General features: G+C 44.1%; 2 protein-coding genes across 2 annotated transcripts in view; one reads left to right on the top strand and one right to left on the bottom strand.

The window, feature by feature from the left end:
* Positions 1–631: 631 nt before the first annotated feature.
* LOC119378989 (deoxynucleotidyltransferase terminal-interacting protein 1) lies at positions 632–3,203 on the bottom strand. The gene has a single exon (XM_037648116.2). It carries the CDS (start codon positions 3,193–3,195, stop codon positions 1,753–1,755), a length of 1,443 nt encoding a protein of 480 aa, XP_037504044.2. The 5' UTR covers positions 3,196–3,203; the 3' UTR covers positions 632–1,752.
* A 259-nt stretch (positions 3,204–3,462) lies between these two features.
* The window catches only part of LOC119378988 (puromycin-sensitive aminopeptidase), a 54,125-nt gene continuing 38,355 nt past the window's right edge, over positions 3,463–19,232 (top strand). Inside the window, exons 1-8 of the mRNA XM_037648115.2 lie at positions 3,463–3,705; positions 3,787–3,928; positions 4,488–4,572; positions 12,641–12,840; positions 14,374–14,481; positions 15,780–15,980; positions 16,383–16,479; positions 18,359–18,507. Of these exons, the coding sequence (XP_037504043.1) occupies positions 3,569–3,705; positions 3,787–3,928; positions 4,488–4,572; positions 12,641–12,840; positions 14,374–14,481; positions 15,780–15,980; positions 16,383–16,479; positions 18,359–18,507 (1,119 nt within the window). The 5' untranslated portion in view covers positions 3,463–3,568. The remainder of the gene's footprint in view (positions 3,706–3,786; positions 3,929–4,487; positions 4,573–12,640; positions 12,841–14,373; positions 14,482–15,779; positions 15,981–16,382; positions 16,480–18,358; positions 18,508–19,232) is intronic.

The following is a 19,232-nucleotide window of genomic DNA, read 5'->3' as shown; positions in this document are numbered from 1 at the left end:
TCACACTAGTTCAAAAACAATGTGGTTTGTCCATTGAAATAAAATTATAACAGCTTTGTTTTTGGCGTTGCCACTCGCGCAACGATATCGGTGCATTTCACAGTTCGAGAAGAAGCAATGAAAACTACTTGCTTAACTTGTGTCGCAGGGCCCCTTTATAGTGAAGGAACAGAATGCAATTTACAACAAGTTCATCTCTATATAAGCTGGCACTTCATTTTTGCAACCACCTTACATTGAATTGCCCACAACACTCAGTCCAATGCATGCATCGATATTTTAAACTTATTCAGCTTGCATGCTGTGGCTCCTGACTAAAGAAATGAATCACACAGGCATCCTATTCATTTAGAAAGAAATCCAAATTTCAGAGAATGACCCTCAATGCATTATACCAAAAGATATCCTGAAACCCGTTTCTTTTCTTTTCTTGGCAGAAAGGAAAGCAGCCATCAGCGACAGTGCCTATGTGCTACATCACGCGAGCGCGTGGCAGAGCGCTCTGCAAGGTTGTACAGCGGTGCCAATCGTGGCATATTTTTGAGTTACCGGGAGAGAGTTTGGCTGCTCGTGCAAGTGCACATCGTCTCCACTTGCTTTCACGCTTGTTCTTGTTTTGCTCTGCTGTGATATCAGCTTCGAAAATAACTTCAAGGGTGAAAGCAAGCAAGTGGGGGCGATGCGTGCTTGCATGAGCAGCCAAACTCTCTCCCGATAACTTGAAAATATGCCATGATCGGCGCCACTGTACAACCTTGCAGAGCGCTCGGCCACGCACTTGTGTGATGTAGCTCATATTAAGCAGGATAGTACACATGGTACCTAAACTACACATATTAGCACAATTTTTGCTCACTCTAAACATGCATGCATTACTGATCTGCTAGCAAAATTTTTCCAGTACGATATGTCACGTGGCCTAAATGCAAACAAAAGGTGACATGCTGTAGCAAATGGTTGTCTAATGCTAAAAGTGACATCATGGATATGGGGTGCCCAAACCCGGAGCCGTGTTCGCCTTGAGACCCATGATAAAATGAGAGCTTTGCTACAGCTGTGCCAGGTCCCACTGGAGCCCTTACTGCATCACTACATTTTTCTTTTTAACAATCATAGATGTAACCTCAGAGCAACAAAAGCTTCCGTGAATGTCACATAAAAAAACCGTCTGAAATATTGGTTCCCTTCATACAATGCAGGCAAGTTGTCAGTGAAGTGCCACATGGACAGCTGTGCACACTTCACATGCCTGAGATCATGACTGAGATCTCAAGCCATTAATTTTTCTTAATGAAGTCCATGATTCCTGCTCCCACAGTGAGCATGTAAAAACTGTTTCAACAACTGTGCTCATGTTTAAGAGTTTATACCCGGATAACGTACCACTTACTGACACATTCAAACCTCACGAAAGCATGACTATTAAAACACCGGTAACTCTTAATGATCGTGGTATCATAATTTCATTGGTGCTCTGCAGCTAAAATGCATAAAGTGGAGTGTAAGGATACTACATCTCACAGAAGTATATACAGAAAAGAAAACAAGCAAAGAAAAAGGTGTGGCACACAAAAAATACTTACACGGAAAGCTATGAACTGCTTTCCCAAGCCGACCAGGTCGCAAATAATTGTTGCCAGTCCTAAACAATTAAGGTTAAAACACAGCCTTTTACAAGGAGCAATTTTTTAGATCGTCGTAGCCACTGCTAGTGTGTAGCCCTGCAATCACAGCAACAAATGTGCATGGCACTCATGGGCTTAAGACCAGCTCGAAGGGAGCAGTCAGGGGCGGCTCCAACGTGGCGCTCACGTCCGAGGCAGCCGGCGAGACGTCCTCGAAGCCCTGACCGAACGGCGACGCGCCCAGTGGCTCCTCGGCGGGAGACGCCGAGCCGTCGTCGTGCCGCGGGTCGCCACTGGGTCGTGGCCCACGACGACGCGACCCGGCCGGCAGGTCGGTCCTCATGGCAAGCATGGCGGCCTGCATCTTGGCCAGCATGCTCTCCGGCACAGAGAAGCCGACGATCTCGTCCAGCATGAGTCCTGGGCTACCGCGGTATTCGTCCGTCTCGGCCAACTCGCGAATGTCCTCGACGAGCAGCATGTAGGCCTTGCCCCCTGTGGCCGGCATCTGGTTGTGCTCGTACAGCCACTGCTTGTCTTCCTGGTCACCGGAGTACTTGAACACCTCCGGGTGCTTGATGTAGAGACGACCTCGCGTGGCGCCCAAACCCAGCGCCTTGTTCGCCTTGGCACCCATGATAAATTGCGAGTTCGGCTGCAGTCGCGCCGGATCCCACTTTGGCCCTTCCCGCTTCACTGCATCCGCCTTCAGCTTGCACGGCGTCGACCGACCCGACAGCACTCCGCCCTGATGCAGTGGCGGTCGCCCTTTCTTCTTCTTCACCAGCTGCAAACTCGCTTCAGAGTCGGAGTCCGAGTTGTCGCGTCTCTTGCGGCCCGTCACCGCATGCTTACCCAAGAACCTACCCAACTTCAGGTCTGATGGACTGTTGCGGCCCGAGTCAATGTTGTAGTCGGAGGTCGGGCTGTTTCCCCGAGTGTAGCTACCGTGGTACATCTTCTTGGCTTCTTCCAAGATCTGCCGGCACACGGCTTGGATGTGTTGCTCCGATATCGAGTGCTCGCCGTTGTTGATGCGCACGTTCTCCAGACCTGGCTTGAAGAATTTCTCCAAATACCGCTGTAGTATTTCGTCTATTTCGCGGTTGATGCTCTTCTGCAAATTCTGGCGTAGCACGTCGAGCGATTTTGCGGAACTCGTGATGCACCCCAGTTTTGCACGACTAATGGCCACAGACTGAGACCGACAGGAAGGCCGATAGGACATGGTAGACGGCAAGCACGATAGATTATACGGCCGCATGTTAAATGTGTTCAGCCAGGGCACCATGTTCGAACTGTCGCCTGAAAACACTTCACAAGATCCGCGGAACAGCATAGCACTCTTACGGTCACTCGCGTCTCCGGTTATTCTGCTGCGCTCAGAGTCGGAGGTGTCGTCGCCTTTATCAGAGGGAGAGTAGATCCGTATCTCTGGTATTATAGAAGCCATTGCAGACGACAGGAATAATTCAGAACTATTACGGGGCCAAGCAGCACCAGGCAGACTGCTTGAAGTTGCAGCGCTGCTACAGCGCTTGAGACGCCTACCATCCATACTTGAAGTCATAGTATGACATAACCCGACTTGGATTGACTCGCAAAACTTCATCGACTTCGTTTTATCTGACCGATAAAAAAAAGAGAAGAAAATAGCTAAATTTAGGTTTAACTTTAAGTTAATATTACCAGCATAACTTTATAAAGTTTTTAGTTGTTCCGGAGACTTCTGAAATGGGGTGTTTTCTTTTTTTTTAAGAAAGAAATCTGCCGCGACACTACCGGCCGTAGTTGCGTAAACACCATTGTATGTACTTGGAATTTTTCTTAATTTTGTTCGGGAGGGCTATTGTCTTCAGCCTCATTACAATTAAAGTTGTGCGAAAAGAAGCTCGACCAAACTGTAAAACTTTGCTGCGGCTCCATAGCAGGCTTCTAGAGATATGCTCGTTTCTGCAGTGCGCGTGCCTCGCTGCTTCGACTGTGTGGTGTCTCGTTGCGGCGGACTCCTCGCACGTTCTGCGGTGGCCTGTCGCGTTCAAGAGACCAGCGCGCGCCTGAGGATCTGCCGATCATTGTGGTAATTAGCAATTTGTGATGCGTCCCTGAAGGGTCCTGACGTGCGTCCGTAGCTAGAAGTGCTGTGCCTCGTACGTTCTAGCGTCCTCAGGAACACCGCAATGTCTGGCGAGAGCCGATCAGACCGCCTGCCTGCTAATGTTAAGCCGGTGAACTACAAGATTGAGCTGAAGCCCGACCTGAAGAAGCTCGCATTTGACGGCCGAACAGTCGTGACATTACAGGCAAGTATTCCGCCATTTCTGCGTTTGATATTAATCTTCGAGTTCCACCTCGTGACTGCCGACAGACCGCGCAGGAAACAGTTTCGCCACTTTTCTTCTCTCATTTCATTTTTGCTAGGCATTCAATTCGATCTTCGACTAGTTCCTGTTGTTTTTATAAAACACTACGTGTAACAATCTTCTCCTTAGTTAATTAAATTTTGTAACTTCGTTCGCTGCATATAAAACGCCAACGCTTTTGATCTACGTGCCCAATTTATGGAAATTCAATAATTAAAAACTTCCGTGCGCCATACGTTAGCATCAAATGCATCTTTCCTATTGCATATTTATGTATAAGTTCTGGAATCTGTATTTAGCGGGACATTTTTAAGCGCATACTTTTATCTCTATGGCGGGACGTTTGAATCCTCGAATTGCGAGTTACTCCCCCCCCCCCCCCTGCCCCCCGGGTCGTAAAATACTCGGTTTGCAGCTATTACTTTGAGATGTTACCGTCTCATTTTAGCTGATGTGTGTTTTTTTATTATTATTACGATTGCATTCTGAAAAATTGCAGATCCTAGAGTCAAGTGATGTCTTCGTCCTCAATTCACTTGACCTGGACATCAAGTCTGCCGAGTACATTTCCGATGAAGGAAAAGGTATGAGTGTGCTGTTTATCCATGTGATAAATTAGCGTTTGATGAGATTCCCAATACTCTTATGCAGTTTACACCGGTGTCATACTCTCGTTTAACCCTTTGAGGATCGAATTTTTTCGTGAAATCCAGTCCAAAAATGTGTAAATTTTTTATTCCTGAAATAAATTCTTCAAACGATTCTATTTAAGAAAAAAAGAGTCTAAAATTTTTTTTCGTGACCGTAAAGTGACAAAAAAATCAGTTTTGTTGTTACATACATATGGTTTATTCGTAGTAAAATCAAGCAGAATCCTAAAAATAAAGCTTCACAGTTTTTTATGAATAAAAATTATGCATTGTATTAAACATAGCTCACAAACATACAAAATTAAGCGCACCAGAGTACGTTTCCGGTTAAAAACGCTCGTGCTCTAACACTAAAAACTTTTCAGCGTGTGATAGTCTTTGAAGCATGGCTCCCCGCGCACGCGTTTCAGATGTCGCTCCTTGATCGTCATCGGAGTCGGAACTCGTCAAAAAATCCTCGTCTGACGAACTGAAATCCAATTAATCAGATTCTGATTCGGCACTTGGGGAATAGCTCCGCATCGGAAGAATCGCTGCTCGACTCACCGGCAGCAGCGCAACCGGCGCGCGCTTCCATAGCGTAAGCGAACTGCGTCAGTGAGCGCACAGAAGAAAACTATGGTTGTGCGCCCGTCCGGAAAGCAAAACGAGTGAAAAAGCTACAGTAATACTTCGTCTTATCGCCAACAAGACGTAGTTAGTTTTTCCGAGATCCCAAAACAGGAAACGCAATCACGGCGGCGTCGTTTTTGTAATTTAGCGCCGCACGGAAACAGATGTAATCGCGCGCCGGGGTGCAATAAACGAGAGAGTAACAAGCGGTCACCCTTTGAGAGATTAGAAACCAAACAGCCATCAGCTCTGCGGGCGCAAGAAGCGAAAACCAACCGAAGGACGAAACCGAAACCAGCCGGACCGCGTGCGCGCGTTTTGATGCGAGACTACAGGCCGCCGCGCCTCTTTGGAAAAAAAAAAAAAAAAAGACGGAGAGACATTGGCGCATTTAAAAAATTACACGTATTCCCGAAGCGTGGCAGCGCATTCCAAGAAAGAGAAATGGGAGAAGGCACGCGTTTGAAACCAAACCGCGCCGCGAGCGCTCTCGGTTGCGCAAGCGATAGCCGGTGCGCGGCGCGCCATTTTGCGAAGCATAAAAAAAGCAACAACGGAGAGACATCGGCGCATGAAAAAAATTCTACGTATTCCCGAAGCGTGGCAGCACATGCCAAGCAAGATAAATCATCGAAAAAGGCGCGCACTTTAAACCAGCTGCACCGCGAACGCGCTCGGATGGGCAAACGATAGGCGGCGCGCCGTTTTGGGAAGCGAAAAAGAAAATACAACGGAGAGACATCGGCGCATGAAAAAAATTCCACGTATTCCCGAAGTGTGGCACCACAAGCCAAACAACGAGAAATGATCGAAAAAGGCGCGCGTTTTAAAAATAAACGCTATGCCGTACATGTACGACGAAAACCCTTTGGTACCAGGAAGCTTCTGCCGTACATGTACGGCGAAAACCCTGAAGGGGTTAATAGGTCTTCTCGATTTGGCTGCACTTTCTACACATAATTCACGAAAGTGCCGCGCCAGTTCTTGCAGTGTGAGAGTGCAGCACAACAGTAGCGGTTTCGGTGCAGCGGTCAAATCGTGGGCAAAAGTGCAGCAGTGCCATGTACCTTGCGTTACTGGCACGAGACGAGAACTTGCGGGGAAGCTAGTGCTGAAGTGCAGATGGACTCGTGCAGCACTCTTGAATTAGTGCAGAAAGTGTAGCCAAATCGAGGAGACCTTATACATGGCTTGCACTGACGTCTCTGAAACAGCCACATTGGAGCACCAACATGGTGGGACGCAAAGTTTGTGATGTGATGTTAGTGTTAGCGGTACATCGCATGCTGGTTCCTTCGATATTCATGCACAGAAGCCCAATAACGTTCCAGCGATCTCGTTATCACACTGAAGCAGGTTAATCGCCGCGTGATTATACTGCCTTGACGTCATCTAAGCTGCCATGTTGTGCGTCCACGACATCATGTGCAAGCTAACTTCAGTTTGAGCTTGAAGGAAGACAATAGATGGCTTGCTTGCACTGACGTCACTGAAACAGCCATGTTGGAGCACCAAGATGGTGGGGCGCGAACTTTGTGATGTCACGTTAGTGTTATCGGTATATCGCATGCTGGTTCCTTCGTTATTCATGCACAGAGGCTCGGTAACGTTACAACGACGTCGTTATCACACTGAAGCAGGTTAATCGCCGCGTGATTATACTGCCTTGACGTCATCTAAGCTGCCATGTTGGAGACATGTTTTGCGTCCATGACGTCATGTGCAAGCTATCAATAGGAAAGAAGGAAACGAAAGGCAACAGAATGAACGCTAAACTTACAACTTGTCTTTATTCTATAACACTATAGCGCATTATATGGCTCGCTTACAACACGTGACGCCACATGCATGACCAAAAAACATTATTGAGCGTGTGGCGCTATAACAGAGTGAAACTATGATGCACCAACTTGCCCAATTTGCAGCACTTGTTGGTGTCATAAGGTCACTTTTGATCACGCTCATGGCCGATCAGGATTGGACTCTTGATTTCAGATTGCTGCTACATGGTCCAAACTAATCCGAATCGAGCTTGGTGCAAACATCAGCCAAATCACCGTCTGGGAGCCAAATTGCAATCAAAAGTGCCCTTGTGTTACTAGTATAACTAATGCCCTTTGACTGCTTTTCTTTGCGGGCTCTTTGCACATCATTGAAATTGGCCTTTGATATTTGGCAAATTTGTTACTCTTCAAGCCCGATTGTACTGACAGAAAATGAAAATATTTTGCTGTCTTATTCCTGTGCGCTAGGAACATGGGCAGTTAAGATGAAATAGCTTACTGTCATACTTCGCCCAAACATGCCTCGAGTGCAGGGGCGCAGTCAGAACCTTTTTGGGGGGTGGGGAGGGTTTCAACTAACCTTTGCGTATGTTCTAGCAGTGTGTGTTTGTATGTGTGTGTGTATTAGAGCACTGCACGGGCCCGGGCCTACCCGAAAACCCGAGCCCAACTCGGCCCGTGGGCCGGGCCGGGTAAAGTAGTTTTCACGGCAGGGCCGGGCACGGGCCTGGGGCTCCGGGCTTAGGGCCAGGCCCGGGTTTGAGGTGGCGGGCTCTGGTCGGGCCGGGCTTGAACTATGCTCAGATCTTAAGGGGGCACTAAAGTGAAGCACTGAATCGGTTTAGGCTGATAAAGTGTGCTCTGAGAACTCAAATGTCATTAATTTCATCATCATAAGTTTATATATACCGGAGAAAATCTAGGTCAAAGTTCCATTTTTAAATTTCGCACTGAAATCTATGCGCGGGCCGTCACGGATTTCAAACTGTATTGGTCGTATTTTGGCTTCATTCGCTCAACGAAATTTTTTCTGAATCTTGGTATGTTAGGTCTATGGCCCCCTCTGAGGCCAATGTACTTCATTTTTACCGATTAGGAACTACGTAGGCCCCAGTAGACGCCGTCGGAATCTATGACGTCACGGCGCTTGCTGCGCGAATTTCAAGGTGGCATCGCTACCCGCATTTTCTCGATCACCAAGTCTTGCCGCGGCGAGCGTGGTCATTTTGGAATTTTAAAAGGGCAATTTTCTTATAATACTAAAATCGTTTTTCTCTTTAGTGTCCCTCAGTGGCGTAGCCAGGGGATGGCACACCGGGCCCGAGCCCCCCTCCTCGCTCCCCGAAATCTTTTTTGCCATGGCATACAGAGCACTAAATGAGATTCAACTACATCTGCCTGCCCGGCCCCCACTTCAGATCACGGAGGTGCCGCCACCCGAAAAAATGTCTGCCTAAGCCCCTGGTGTCTTTTTAAGTGTGTTACGCATACGTTGTGCAACATGTTTGTTCCACATGTTATCTCGACAAAAAAAAAATGCTTTTTTATCTGGGGCAGGCTATTTAGAGAAGTTTTATGAGGGTCAGATACTGAACTACTTTTGCTTTTTGCATATGGGGCTACCTGATTTATCTGAAACGGGCGAGCTAAACGTAAATAGACCAGACTCTTATATAGTTAACATGTCAATATTCTGTGCTTTATTAACTGCATTCGCTATTATTTTATATCCCAAATGTTATTTTGTTATCGCAGTAATAAATGTAATATAATAAGTTTATACCTCTAACTTATGATCTCAAGAACGATCACAGAGCTCCAAAGCGGGGAAACGTTCTTGAAAGTTCCAGCCCTGCACTAAAACGCATGCAAGAACTGCGCGGGGTATCGTTACATAGAATCCCTATAAAGACGCATTCTTTTTCCGTCACGGCTCCCAGTGGTCATGTGACTCGCGCGAGATGGACATGCACAGCCTGGTCTGTGTGCCCACATTGTTAACATCTGAGCTTTCGTCTTGTTACGCTATATCAGGGTTCTCGGACCCACCTCAGCAAACGGGCCGCATTCACGAAAATTTACTCCCTCCAGGGCCACGATAGTGACGAAGGTAGGAGCAGGGATCAGGGAGGGGGGGGGGGGATAGATTGTACAAATGTCAGTTCACGTTGCCATTTGAAAGAAGACCTTTCACATTTGAAAAAAGACCTATCTCTTATATGGGTCATTTCTGAAGAGGATTTGGCGGCAGGATTCCATCAACATATCAATACCTATCTCCAAAATGACTAAATTGTTTCATGGTTATGTATCAATACATGGTAACTACAGGGAGTGCCTGAAGAAAAATAATGCTTTAGACCTGTCAAGTCTGTGTAGCTCAGGAATGTACTTATAAAGAAAATAAAAAAAATGTATGAAGACAGTCGGTGTGCGGGCCTCGGGCCGCTAGCGAGAGATCCACTGGCCGCATGCAGCCCGAGGGCCACGTGTTTGAGACCCCTGCGCTGTATAGTGCGAGAGCTACATGATATTGCCGCAAGAGCGTTGGAATGTGCAGGAGTAGCATAGGTCCACCGTACCGGGTGATGTCCCCCTTACGTCGAATCATATACATCCAATGAGTAAGCGTCGAGAAGCTTATTTGCGCCTTTATTACCAAACTGGAACAAACCCTGAAAATAGACCAAAATCGCTTCGTCCACCTCCTGCCTGTCGTACCCGCATAGCGCCGGGGCAACATCGTTGGGAAGGCATACACCATTATAATATGGAAAAAAAGAGCACGGTATAAACCGGTCATAACATACCCTGCTGAAAACTACAAGAAAAAGCCCTGAAAGAGGAGTTTTACAGATGATATTGAAGAGTGGCACGCTGTTCGGGAACGAGAGAAATAAAGCGATGAGGTGGACAGCTGCTATGTTCATTCTGCAGAGGTCCACAAATAAATCCTAAATTTGCTGTAGTGGTGGAAGTTAAGAACAACGACTGCTGACTCCTGCACAATCCGCAAGGCAGATGTACGCCCCTGTGGCCAGCGCAATCAGTGCAAGAAACTTTAGCGGCTCTATATGGGATGCAACAGAGCATGGCGTGCTTCAAGCCGGAATCTCTTGATAATATGATTTTTGGGACAATAACATGTTAAAAAAGAAACTATAAACTATGGCACAAAAAACTGTACTAGCAGTGGTATGATATATGAAAATTATGCTTTGACAAATAGCTTTTTCTTCGTTTGGGCTGCTTATATATGTATTTTTTACAGTACACGGTGCATGCGGTTCGTTTTAATTTTTTATCTAGGTTAGCGTATCTACAACGAGGGTAATAAATATGGCTTTTTTCGTCTACTTCTTTTGCTCTGGCAAGGCGCTACTATGCTGAAGACAGGTGCTATATACTTATCCAGAAGGGTGCACGATTCACTTCGTCGTTAGAGCATGCATTAAATTTCAGGGCAGAGTGAAATAAAAAGAAAGTGAAGAGAGCGTACTGTTCTCTGTCTCCACTGTTCTTATTGCGCTCCCTATCAAAACTGAACCCATGCTGTAAATCGCTTTCCTTGCTCCAATATATGCTACAAAACGCCCTTGATGATCCCCATTGTATTTGCAGAAAAAATACGCTCGCTCAACTACATGTTTCCACCGTGAGCCTCTTTTTACAAGAAATTACCGTAGGTTAAAGCATAATTGTTAGCGAAGCATGCACCAACAAAGCGTAGATATTTGCCACTTAATACACCTCGCTGTCGATTGCATGTACGGGCAACAGCGCCTAGATTATTGGCTCGGGCCCCCTGTCGGGCCCGATCTGCGGTCGGGCCGGGCCGGGTAAGCAAAATATTTCCTCTGGTTCGGGCCGGGCCTCTCTTTGAGTCACCGGGCCGGGCTCGGGCGGGTAAACTTCGAGTTCCGGGTCGGGCACGGGCCGAGAATCACGGCCCGTGCAGTGCTCTAATGTGTATATATGCAGGCACATGCGAAATTGAAAAATTTCGGTGGAGGGGGTTGAACCCCCCTCCCTCCCAGCTACGCCAATGCTCGAGTGGTTATATTTTTTAAAGCTGAAAGATTTCTTCTTTGGTCAACTTGAATGTGCTAGCTTAATGCGGACTCCATCTAGAGTAGCCACTGTTTGCTCCTTATGGCTCGCGTTGCATAATGTTAAGCTGATGTATATGAGTTTATTCTTCATGGCAATGCTGATGTAGTTACTGCACATTTTCAGACATCTCTCGAGCTAAGGCAAGCTTAGTTGATGGCAGTCCGTTTACATGCCCCAACGAAAAAACAGGGCACATTGCGAGGCATTTTTTATTCAAAAGCAGTACTCCATACAAGAAGTTAAGATGGCTAGTGAGCATTTAGTGCTTGTGTAAGTGCTCATCAATTGCCTTTTTATTTTTGGCTCCAGGGAGCAGGAGGAGCTTCCCTTTCTTAAAAATGCTGGCGGAACCTTCTGGTCAGTCTAACTTTGCCGGACAGCCGATCTCAGAGAATTTAGAAAAGGTCAAATATAGTACTTGCCAACACTAGTGATGGGAGTACTATGTAGTTTTGACGTCCTTGCCTTTAGGAAGTAGCTCTGACTGTGGTGTGTTGTGAAATTAGCTGTGGCTGTAGCAGCATACTTTAGCAAAAGTTGCCTAGTTTAGGAATATGGTATCTATTAATGTATGACCGCTAGAGATACAAGTGTCCTTTAACCTTTACGTTGGAGCCAGGCCACTTCCTTACCATGAAATAGTAAAATGAAAGTATTGGCTAGACAGACTTTTTTGCATTGTCTGCTGTTTTATTATGTAGTAAATTGAGGCACTCTTGCCATCCAAAGATGTACTGCTGCTGAACTAGTTAGGATGCTTGCTTTATCATGTTATTTTGCTTTGAGGGCTCAAGGCTAAGCTATCAAAATGAACTTGCTTAACCAAGGCATTTTCCAGAAATCCTGTGTTAAGGTAAAAGAAAGCTTCATTATGCTACTTTCGATAGAGTTGGAAGTACTGCTGCTGGGATTGGGCCCATCGTTCTTCAGGCCAACTTACCTTGTTCCTTGCAAGTTTTACGATGTGTGAGCAGGAGTGGTGACACAGGTGGGACTTGTTTTTCAGTGTTATTGATGTGTAGGGTAGCCGGCTAGGTGGAACCATGGTTAACCTCCCTGCATTTTCTCCTTTGTCTCATTCTTCTCATGGAGCACAGCGTGTGACCGTGCACAGTGAAGAGATCACCCATTGGAACAGTCTATGCAGTTTGACACGCTTTGAATGTAAAAGCCCCCCCCCCCCCTTTTTTTAAAGTGGGAGTTGGTGTGTGTTTGTAGGTTTGCACTGCTTGAAGGCACTGTTGTGGTCAATATTATCTGGGTGTCTTGCAGCAGCACTGCATTCTTGAGCAGCACCATTGATACCATTCTTGTGCAGCCTGATTTTTCTTCTTCTTCCTAATGCGTGTGAATGCACATTAGAGCATGGGACTTTGTAAGCAGCGACTTATCACTGTTGTGCGTTAAAACTTTGATCCTTCAATTGTACATTTGTGCAGTTGTGGTTTGTATAATTTTGACGAAAAGCTGTTGTGTTCGGCTGTGCCATGCAGAGCACAAGGTGAGCAGCATTGCCACATCCAAGGAAGAGGAGAGGATCACAATAAAGTTTGACACTGTGCTCGCCCCAGGCACAGGAAAACTTGCGATTTCCTATTCAGGTGAAATGAATGGAAAGTTAAAAGGCTTTTACTGGGTGAAATATAAAGGACAAAATGGTGAAGACAAGTTTGGAGGTGTTACTCATTTTGAGGTGAGCTCTTCTTTTTTTTGCAACTCCTATTCTATCATTCCATTATTTTGCTTAAGAGATAATTGAAAGCATTTGCTCATTTACAAGCTCTTCACTTGACCAGGTTTCTACTTGCAATAGATATTACATGGTACATGTATCAATGTGACTAAGACCTTCCTTTTTTTTTTTGTAGCAACCAAACTCCACACAGAGTTTATAATTTTGTGTAAGAAGTAGACAATGTTTGATTCAATATTAAAAGATAATTTGTTCATGTACTTGATCTTTCTTTAGACTTCATTATTCGACTGCCAATAGAGATTAACTTGGGGTTTCAGCATAATAGGCCGTTTTAGAAGCATGAACGAAAGGAGAACAGACTGTGTTTGATGTATTGCATGCCTTTTCTGCTTGTGTTGCTAAGATCACTGGCTGTTTGCTGTGGCACATGGAGGCATTGCTTACTGCTTTTGCATTTCCTGATCTTAAACCTTGCTGAAAGATGCAAGAACTTGGGCCATAGGTGTTCTCTTTATGCTGTATGTTTCGTGCTATTATGATACATTTGGGATAAGCCTTTCTCTCCCTTGTTGCATTGCCAAAATCGCGTGAATATTTGTCAAGTTTGTGAACCTTTGGTGTTACATATCTTTGGGGTTAAAATGAATCCAACAGACAGTTAAACCAAGGAAAGCATAGGGGACATTATTAGTTGTTTTTAATTGTATAATAACTATGACATAGATTGAAAGGAATTAAAGTGGACAAAAAGCACCATATTTGTCGGTGGGATCCACACCCACAACCTTCGAATTACAAGTTCGATGCTCCACCAATTGAGCTTTGACGGAAGCGTAATTCAAAGGTTGTGGGTTCGGATCCCACTGATGGAAAGGGTGCTCTTTCGCCCGCTTTAATTCCTTTCAATCTATGTCACAATTAATACAGTACAGTTAAAAACAACTAATAATGCCCCCTATGCTTTCCTTGGCTTCACTCTTTTAAATTCATTTGATTATTAACAAAAGCAACGAGCCCCCCAAAAAATTCCCCTTCTTTCGTTCATATCTTTGGGGTACCTTTTTGGTCACGATTGCATTGACACCCAAACTAGGCTTGCAACTACAATTGCTTCGAAGTTTTGTTTGCGTGTTTAAGAAACCGACAATGGACCTTTGTCAAGTTAAATTCAAAGACTGCTCTGTAAAATAAAGTAGACGTATTGTAAATATTCTTATCTGCTTGTACTTGGAATAAACAGGGCTGCTGTAGCCATAGTTCGTCATTTCTAATTAAGCCACTAGTATAGCTTTTTACATTAGTCTGATCTGTTGGCCGATTTCTGTCTCATCTGTTGCTGAAAGGCCCATGTGGTGTTTAGTAAATGTGAGGGATTGAGGGAACAACAAAAACCATGACTCTTGCAAACTTGCTTTCTGTTTAGATCACCGTGGCACCGATTGGCAAACAATCTAAACATTTATCGATGCACTAAGTCTTGGTTACTCATATGACCCATTTAGAGTGTATGCTGTTATTATTATTTTTTAGCCAACTGATGCCCGTCGAGCTTTCCCCTGCTGGGATGAACCAGCCTTGAAGGCGTCCTTTGATCTGACACTCGTCGTCCCCAAGGGTTACACCGCTCTCTCCAACACCGTAATTCAAATATGTTTTTTTACTTGAGCTTGAATTGTCATGTAATGCACTTGAGCCTTGATATAACTGTCACAGTTATAACGAAGCCACCAGATATAACAATGTAAATACTATAATATTCGTGCTTTTTATTATTTTTTCCAGTTAATTTAGATGAGCTTCAGTGCGCAGTAAAAATATGAGCTAAAAAGAATGCTGCTGATTATGAAGACCATCTCTCAAACGCGGTTGATGCTATGTTTCATGCCTGTTGAAACAAGTGCAATATAAGCATAGGTAGTATAACTAACAAAAAAGCTCAAATCTTTGGCACCTTCAAGGTGTAGCCTGAAAGTTGTAAACAAGCAGGAAAGTTTAATGCCTTCGAGTCAAGTTTTCTCCGAAGATCAGCTAATGTTTATGGGATGAAATGAATGTTTCCTGGAACTGTTGATGAATATGTTATCGTGTGCTATCCTGGTCAATTGCAGTGGACAAACTGCTTTGTATTAACTGCCGATATGGATAAACTACCTTGAAAAGGTGTGTAGTGAACTTGGGAGTAAATTGTCAATATTCTTATAGCTTTGTTCTCATCTACTTTTGTTGTACAAGGGATTGCTAGTGAATTGCTCTACATAAAGGATTAAATATAGTCTCCCTTCAAAGAGAGTTATTAATTTCTTGTTCTATGTGCAACTTTGAGTGTGTGTCAGAAAAATTTCATACAAATCATCCTTATGTCACTCTCAACAGGAAAAGATTATTTAATGCTGTCAACATTGGTTTACTGAGATGGCAGTATAAACAAAGTACAGGTTGAATAATATTAATTCTGTTGCTATTTACATGTAGACGTTTCTGTATAACTTTGTTCAGAATGCACTGAGGTTGAAATTTTAGTGGGTGAAAAGGAAAATAACTTTCCAGGCAGACCTTGAAAGAGTTACCTAAAAAAAGTTTTGCTGGATTCATTGAATCCTGCAGATGCCATCTATAGCGAAAATTAGGGGGCTGATTTTTTGCTTGCTTTCCATAAAATTTAAGTGAACAAAGCTTGAATAAAATTAGAAACCAAATATGATAAACAAAAAACAGACATCATATCTAAAGTAAACGCATGAAATTGCGCATGTACAGTGTAATGCGAAATTTTTAAAGCAAAATTTTCAAAGGCGAAATTTTTAAAGCAGCATGCATGTCCAGAAATATACTCTTGTGCAGTGAAGGTTACCTTGTACATATATATTGTGCCGGGCAGTTGTATCATGCCGGTTGTGGTTGTTAATTTTTATGCTTTCTTATATTTTCCAACTCAGAATGTTGTCATGGACGTGGACTGTCCTGGAGACCCAATGCTGCACATGGTCACGTTTGCCACAACCCCGAAGATGTCGACCTACCTGGTGGCCTTTGTTCTTGGCGAGTATGATTATGTTGAAGGAACTTCAGACGACGGCGTTCTGGTCAGGATCTACACACCCAAAGGCAAAAGCGAGCAAGGAAATTATGCCCTTGAGGTGAGCCATTTGCGTTGTAGTACACTTTTTCTGGAAATTTATATGTGTAGCTAATTTTGCATTGTTTGGCTCAATAGTGTGCTCTGTAGACCTTAAGCTTGTTGCTGGGTCATGTATGTGCTTTCCTTGGCTTTATTATTTGTGGCTTCATATCGCCATGCCTAGAAAGAAATTGGCCCTTTTATCCATACTCCTTCTTTCATTTTCAAGATGAGTGGGCCTTCTTTCTTTTTTCTCCCTGCTGTCCTTGCTGTGATCCCGACTTCCCCTCTTAGGTTTTGGCTAGCTTAGGTTAAATCGGCTAAAAAAAAAAAAAAAAAAAAAACCCTAGGGTTGGTTTCTTCAGGTTATGTGCTGATTTGTGTCTTATCTGTGTGTTTGCAATTACGTTTTGCCTTCTAGGTAGCTACTCGTGCTCTGCCTTACTACAAGAACTACTTTGGAATTGCCTACCCACTACCAAAAATGGACTTGATTGCTGTACCTGACCTTGCCGCAGGTGACCCACATAATGCTTTGTAGTTAACGATGTTGCAAGTGTATTCTTTATAAAGAACTCCTTTGGTATGTCTGGAGTGACTGTTGTAGATACAAATGTTCCCTCTGACTGCAATTTGCACCAGGATATCTTAAAGGGATACTAAAGAGTATCTTGCTTTCTTGCTTCTTAGTGAATTGCAATTTTACAATACCAACAACGCCCCTCTTACTGCAAGAAGATGCTTGGTAAGTGAGAGAACACGTGAAAAGAAAATGCGGGTGGCGATGCCACTTTAAAATTACCACACCAAATGCTAGGACGTCAATGCTTTTGACGGCGTCTACAAGGTCGTACGTAGTCCCTAATTTGCAAAAATGAAGTACATTGGTCTGTGAGGGGGGCCATAGGATTAAAATACCAAGTTTCAGAAAATTTCGTTGAGCCAATGTTGTTAAAGCACAAAAAATACTCTTTGAAATCCATGACATCTTGCGCGGAGATTTTGGCACGAGATCTAAGAATGAAACTTTGACCTTGATTTTCTCCTCTATTAATGAACATGTGATGGTGAAATTAATGATATTAGAGTTCTCAGAGTACAATTTTTCAATCTAAACCGATTCATTGTTTGTACTTAGATTTAGGCGCACGTTAAAAAACCCTAGGTGGTCAAAATTTCTGGAGCCCTCCACTACAGCACCCCTCATAGTCATATTGTGGTTTTGGGACATTAAACCCCAACAATTAATATTGTTATTGGTATTATTATTATTACCCAGATATCTTTCATATTTCTTGTATTTGAGTAGAAGATGGCGAGAAAGTTGACGCTAGGTCATTCAGTGTTCTGTAACTCTGAGCAGTAGAAATACATGCGCTTGGCTGTTCATTCCTTTAGCCAGCTTACTGCTATACTGTGGTGTGGATGCTGTCTTGTTAATTGTAAAAGCTGGGTTGCCCAAAGAAAGTCATTTTTTTCCAAGACCATATGTGTATGATCTAAAGCTTGTGCAAAATGCTAAATATTGATGGCATCCACATAACCGACTGTCTGAGCGATGACTTTTTATCAGAAGTTGTGTGATAAAAAAAAAGGCATCTCATACAAGAATATTCACTTTTTCCTTAATATCTTGCATTGTCATCTGCTGATTGACAAGCCTGAATTGTACAACTCAAGATTTTGAAAATTAAAAGAAAAAGAGCCTTCTATAAACATATGATACATGGGCGCAACACTTAAAAAGGGTGGCCTTGCGCTGCAGTGCAGCTTTTTCAATGGACAGTTGCTACTGCGTGAAGCAGAAACATAGGTTTCCTATTTGTCTGGGGGTGGCAAAGGGGGCCGACACGGCCTGGCTGGTGTCAAGCCAGGCTAACAGTGCATTGTTGATATTGAAATACACAAAATAAATCTGTCATTCTTGCGATCAAATTTTGGAAGCCTGCTTGTGCTAGGTTAATTTGCAGTAGTACTAGATGTCGAACAAAATGCAGCCCTTATTGGGGCTGTTGAGATGGCCTGGTGGCGAGTACTCGTTCTGCCCCTCTGTAACTGATGTTTCTGGTGTGAAGTACAAAGAATGCCTTGACCTACCCATCCCGAAGACTTAGCGCACGAAAACACGAGGACAGGAAGGGCACAAGGACACAGCGCTGTGTCCTCGTGCCCTTCTTGTCCGCGTGTTTTCGTGCGCCAAGCCTTCGAGATGGTGCAAGCACTTCAGAGATGTTGAATTACATTTTACTGTGCACACATGGGCAGAGAGAATGGAAAATGTATGGTTTTACCAGAAATGTTGTGAAACAAATGTGAAAACGTACTACCTCATCAGTAGCGCTGGAAAGGTTAATTACTGCAATGTGAAACTTAGTTATTGTGCTTATTTTTTCCCAGCTGCTATGGAAAACTGGGGTCTCGTGACCCATCGTGAGTCGGCTCTTCTTGTTGATGAACAGAACACATCTGCTGAAAGGAAACAGAACATTGCCCTGGTTGTCACACACGAAATTGCCCACCAGTGGTTTGGCAATCTGGTTACCATGGTATGTTTCTACTTTGCTGCGATTGCATCGTGCATAAAATACTGAGTGTTTTTTTTATACAGGGTGCCCCAGTTATCTCTAGCCAGAGTTTAAAAATATGCAGACTCACTCTATGACGACGCAACCAAATGCAGGGTGCTGACTATTGTCTGGAGTACGTCAAACATTTTTTTGTGTTCTTCTTAATTGTCTAATTAGGCATGTTTAATTAACTAACTTTTGAAGCAACAAAGCTTGGCTAAAAATTCCACAGAGAAAGTTGTAGATCAGTTTGCAAAACATCTGATTAGACAGTTTCTAACTTTCTATGTTTAAGTATTAGTGTCTTTTTGCTTACTACAGATGCCCATGAAATAAAAAAAAAAATGCCACGTGACATGCCCACTTGTGCGTGGTATTGCAGGGCTCCCAAACATTCCGCGCAAAAACGACCATAGTATTTGGCCGGGTGTGCTGCCTCAACAGGGCAGCGACGACGGTAACACAAGTGATAACTGCTGCGTCTGCTCATCGCTGTCATAAACCATCGTGAGGGAAGCACCTCATTGGTACGTGGAACGTTAGGGAGCACTGCAATCACGGTGTGCAATCGGGCATGTCACGTGGTGTTTTTTCGTAACACTAATATTTAATACATAGAAAGTTAGAAGCTGTCTAAGCGGACGTTTTGCAAACTGATCTACAATTTTCTTATAGGAATTTTTTGCCTAGCTTCGTTGCTTCAA

Source organism: Rhipicephalus sanguineus, chromosome 1, assembly GCF_013339695.2.
Source record: "Rhipicephalus sanguineus isolate Rsan-2018 chromosome 1, BIME_Rsan_1.4, whole genome shotgun sequence".
Lineage (NCBI taxonomy): Eukaryota > Metazoa > Arthropoda > Arachnida > Ixodida > Ixodidae > Rhipicephalus > Rhipicephalus sanguineus.
Note: the sequence above shows the minus strand (reverse complement) of the source record. Positions and strands in the feature narration are given on the sequence as shown.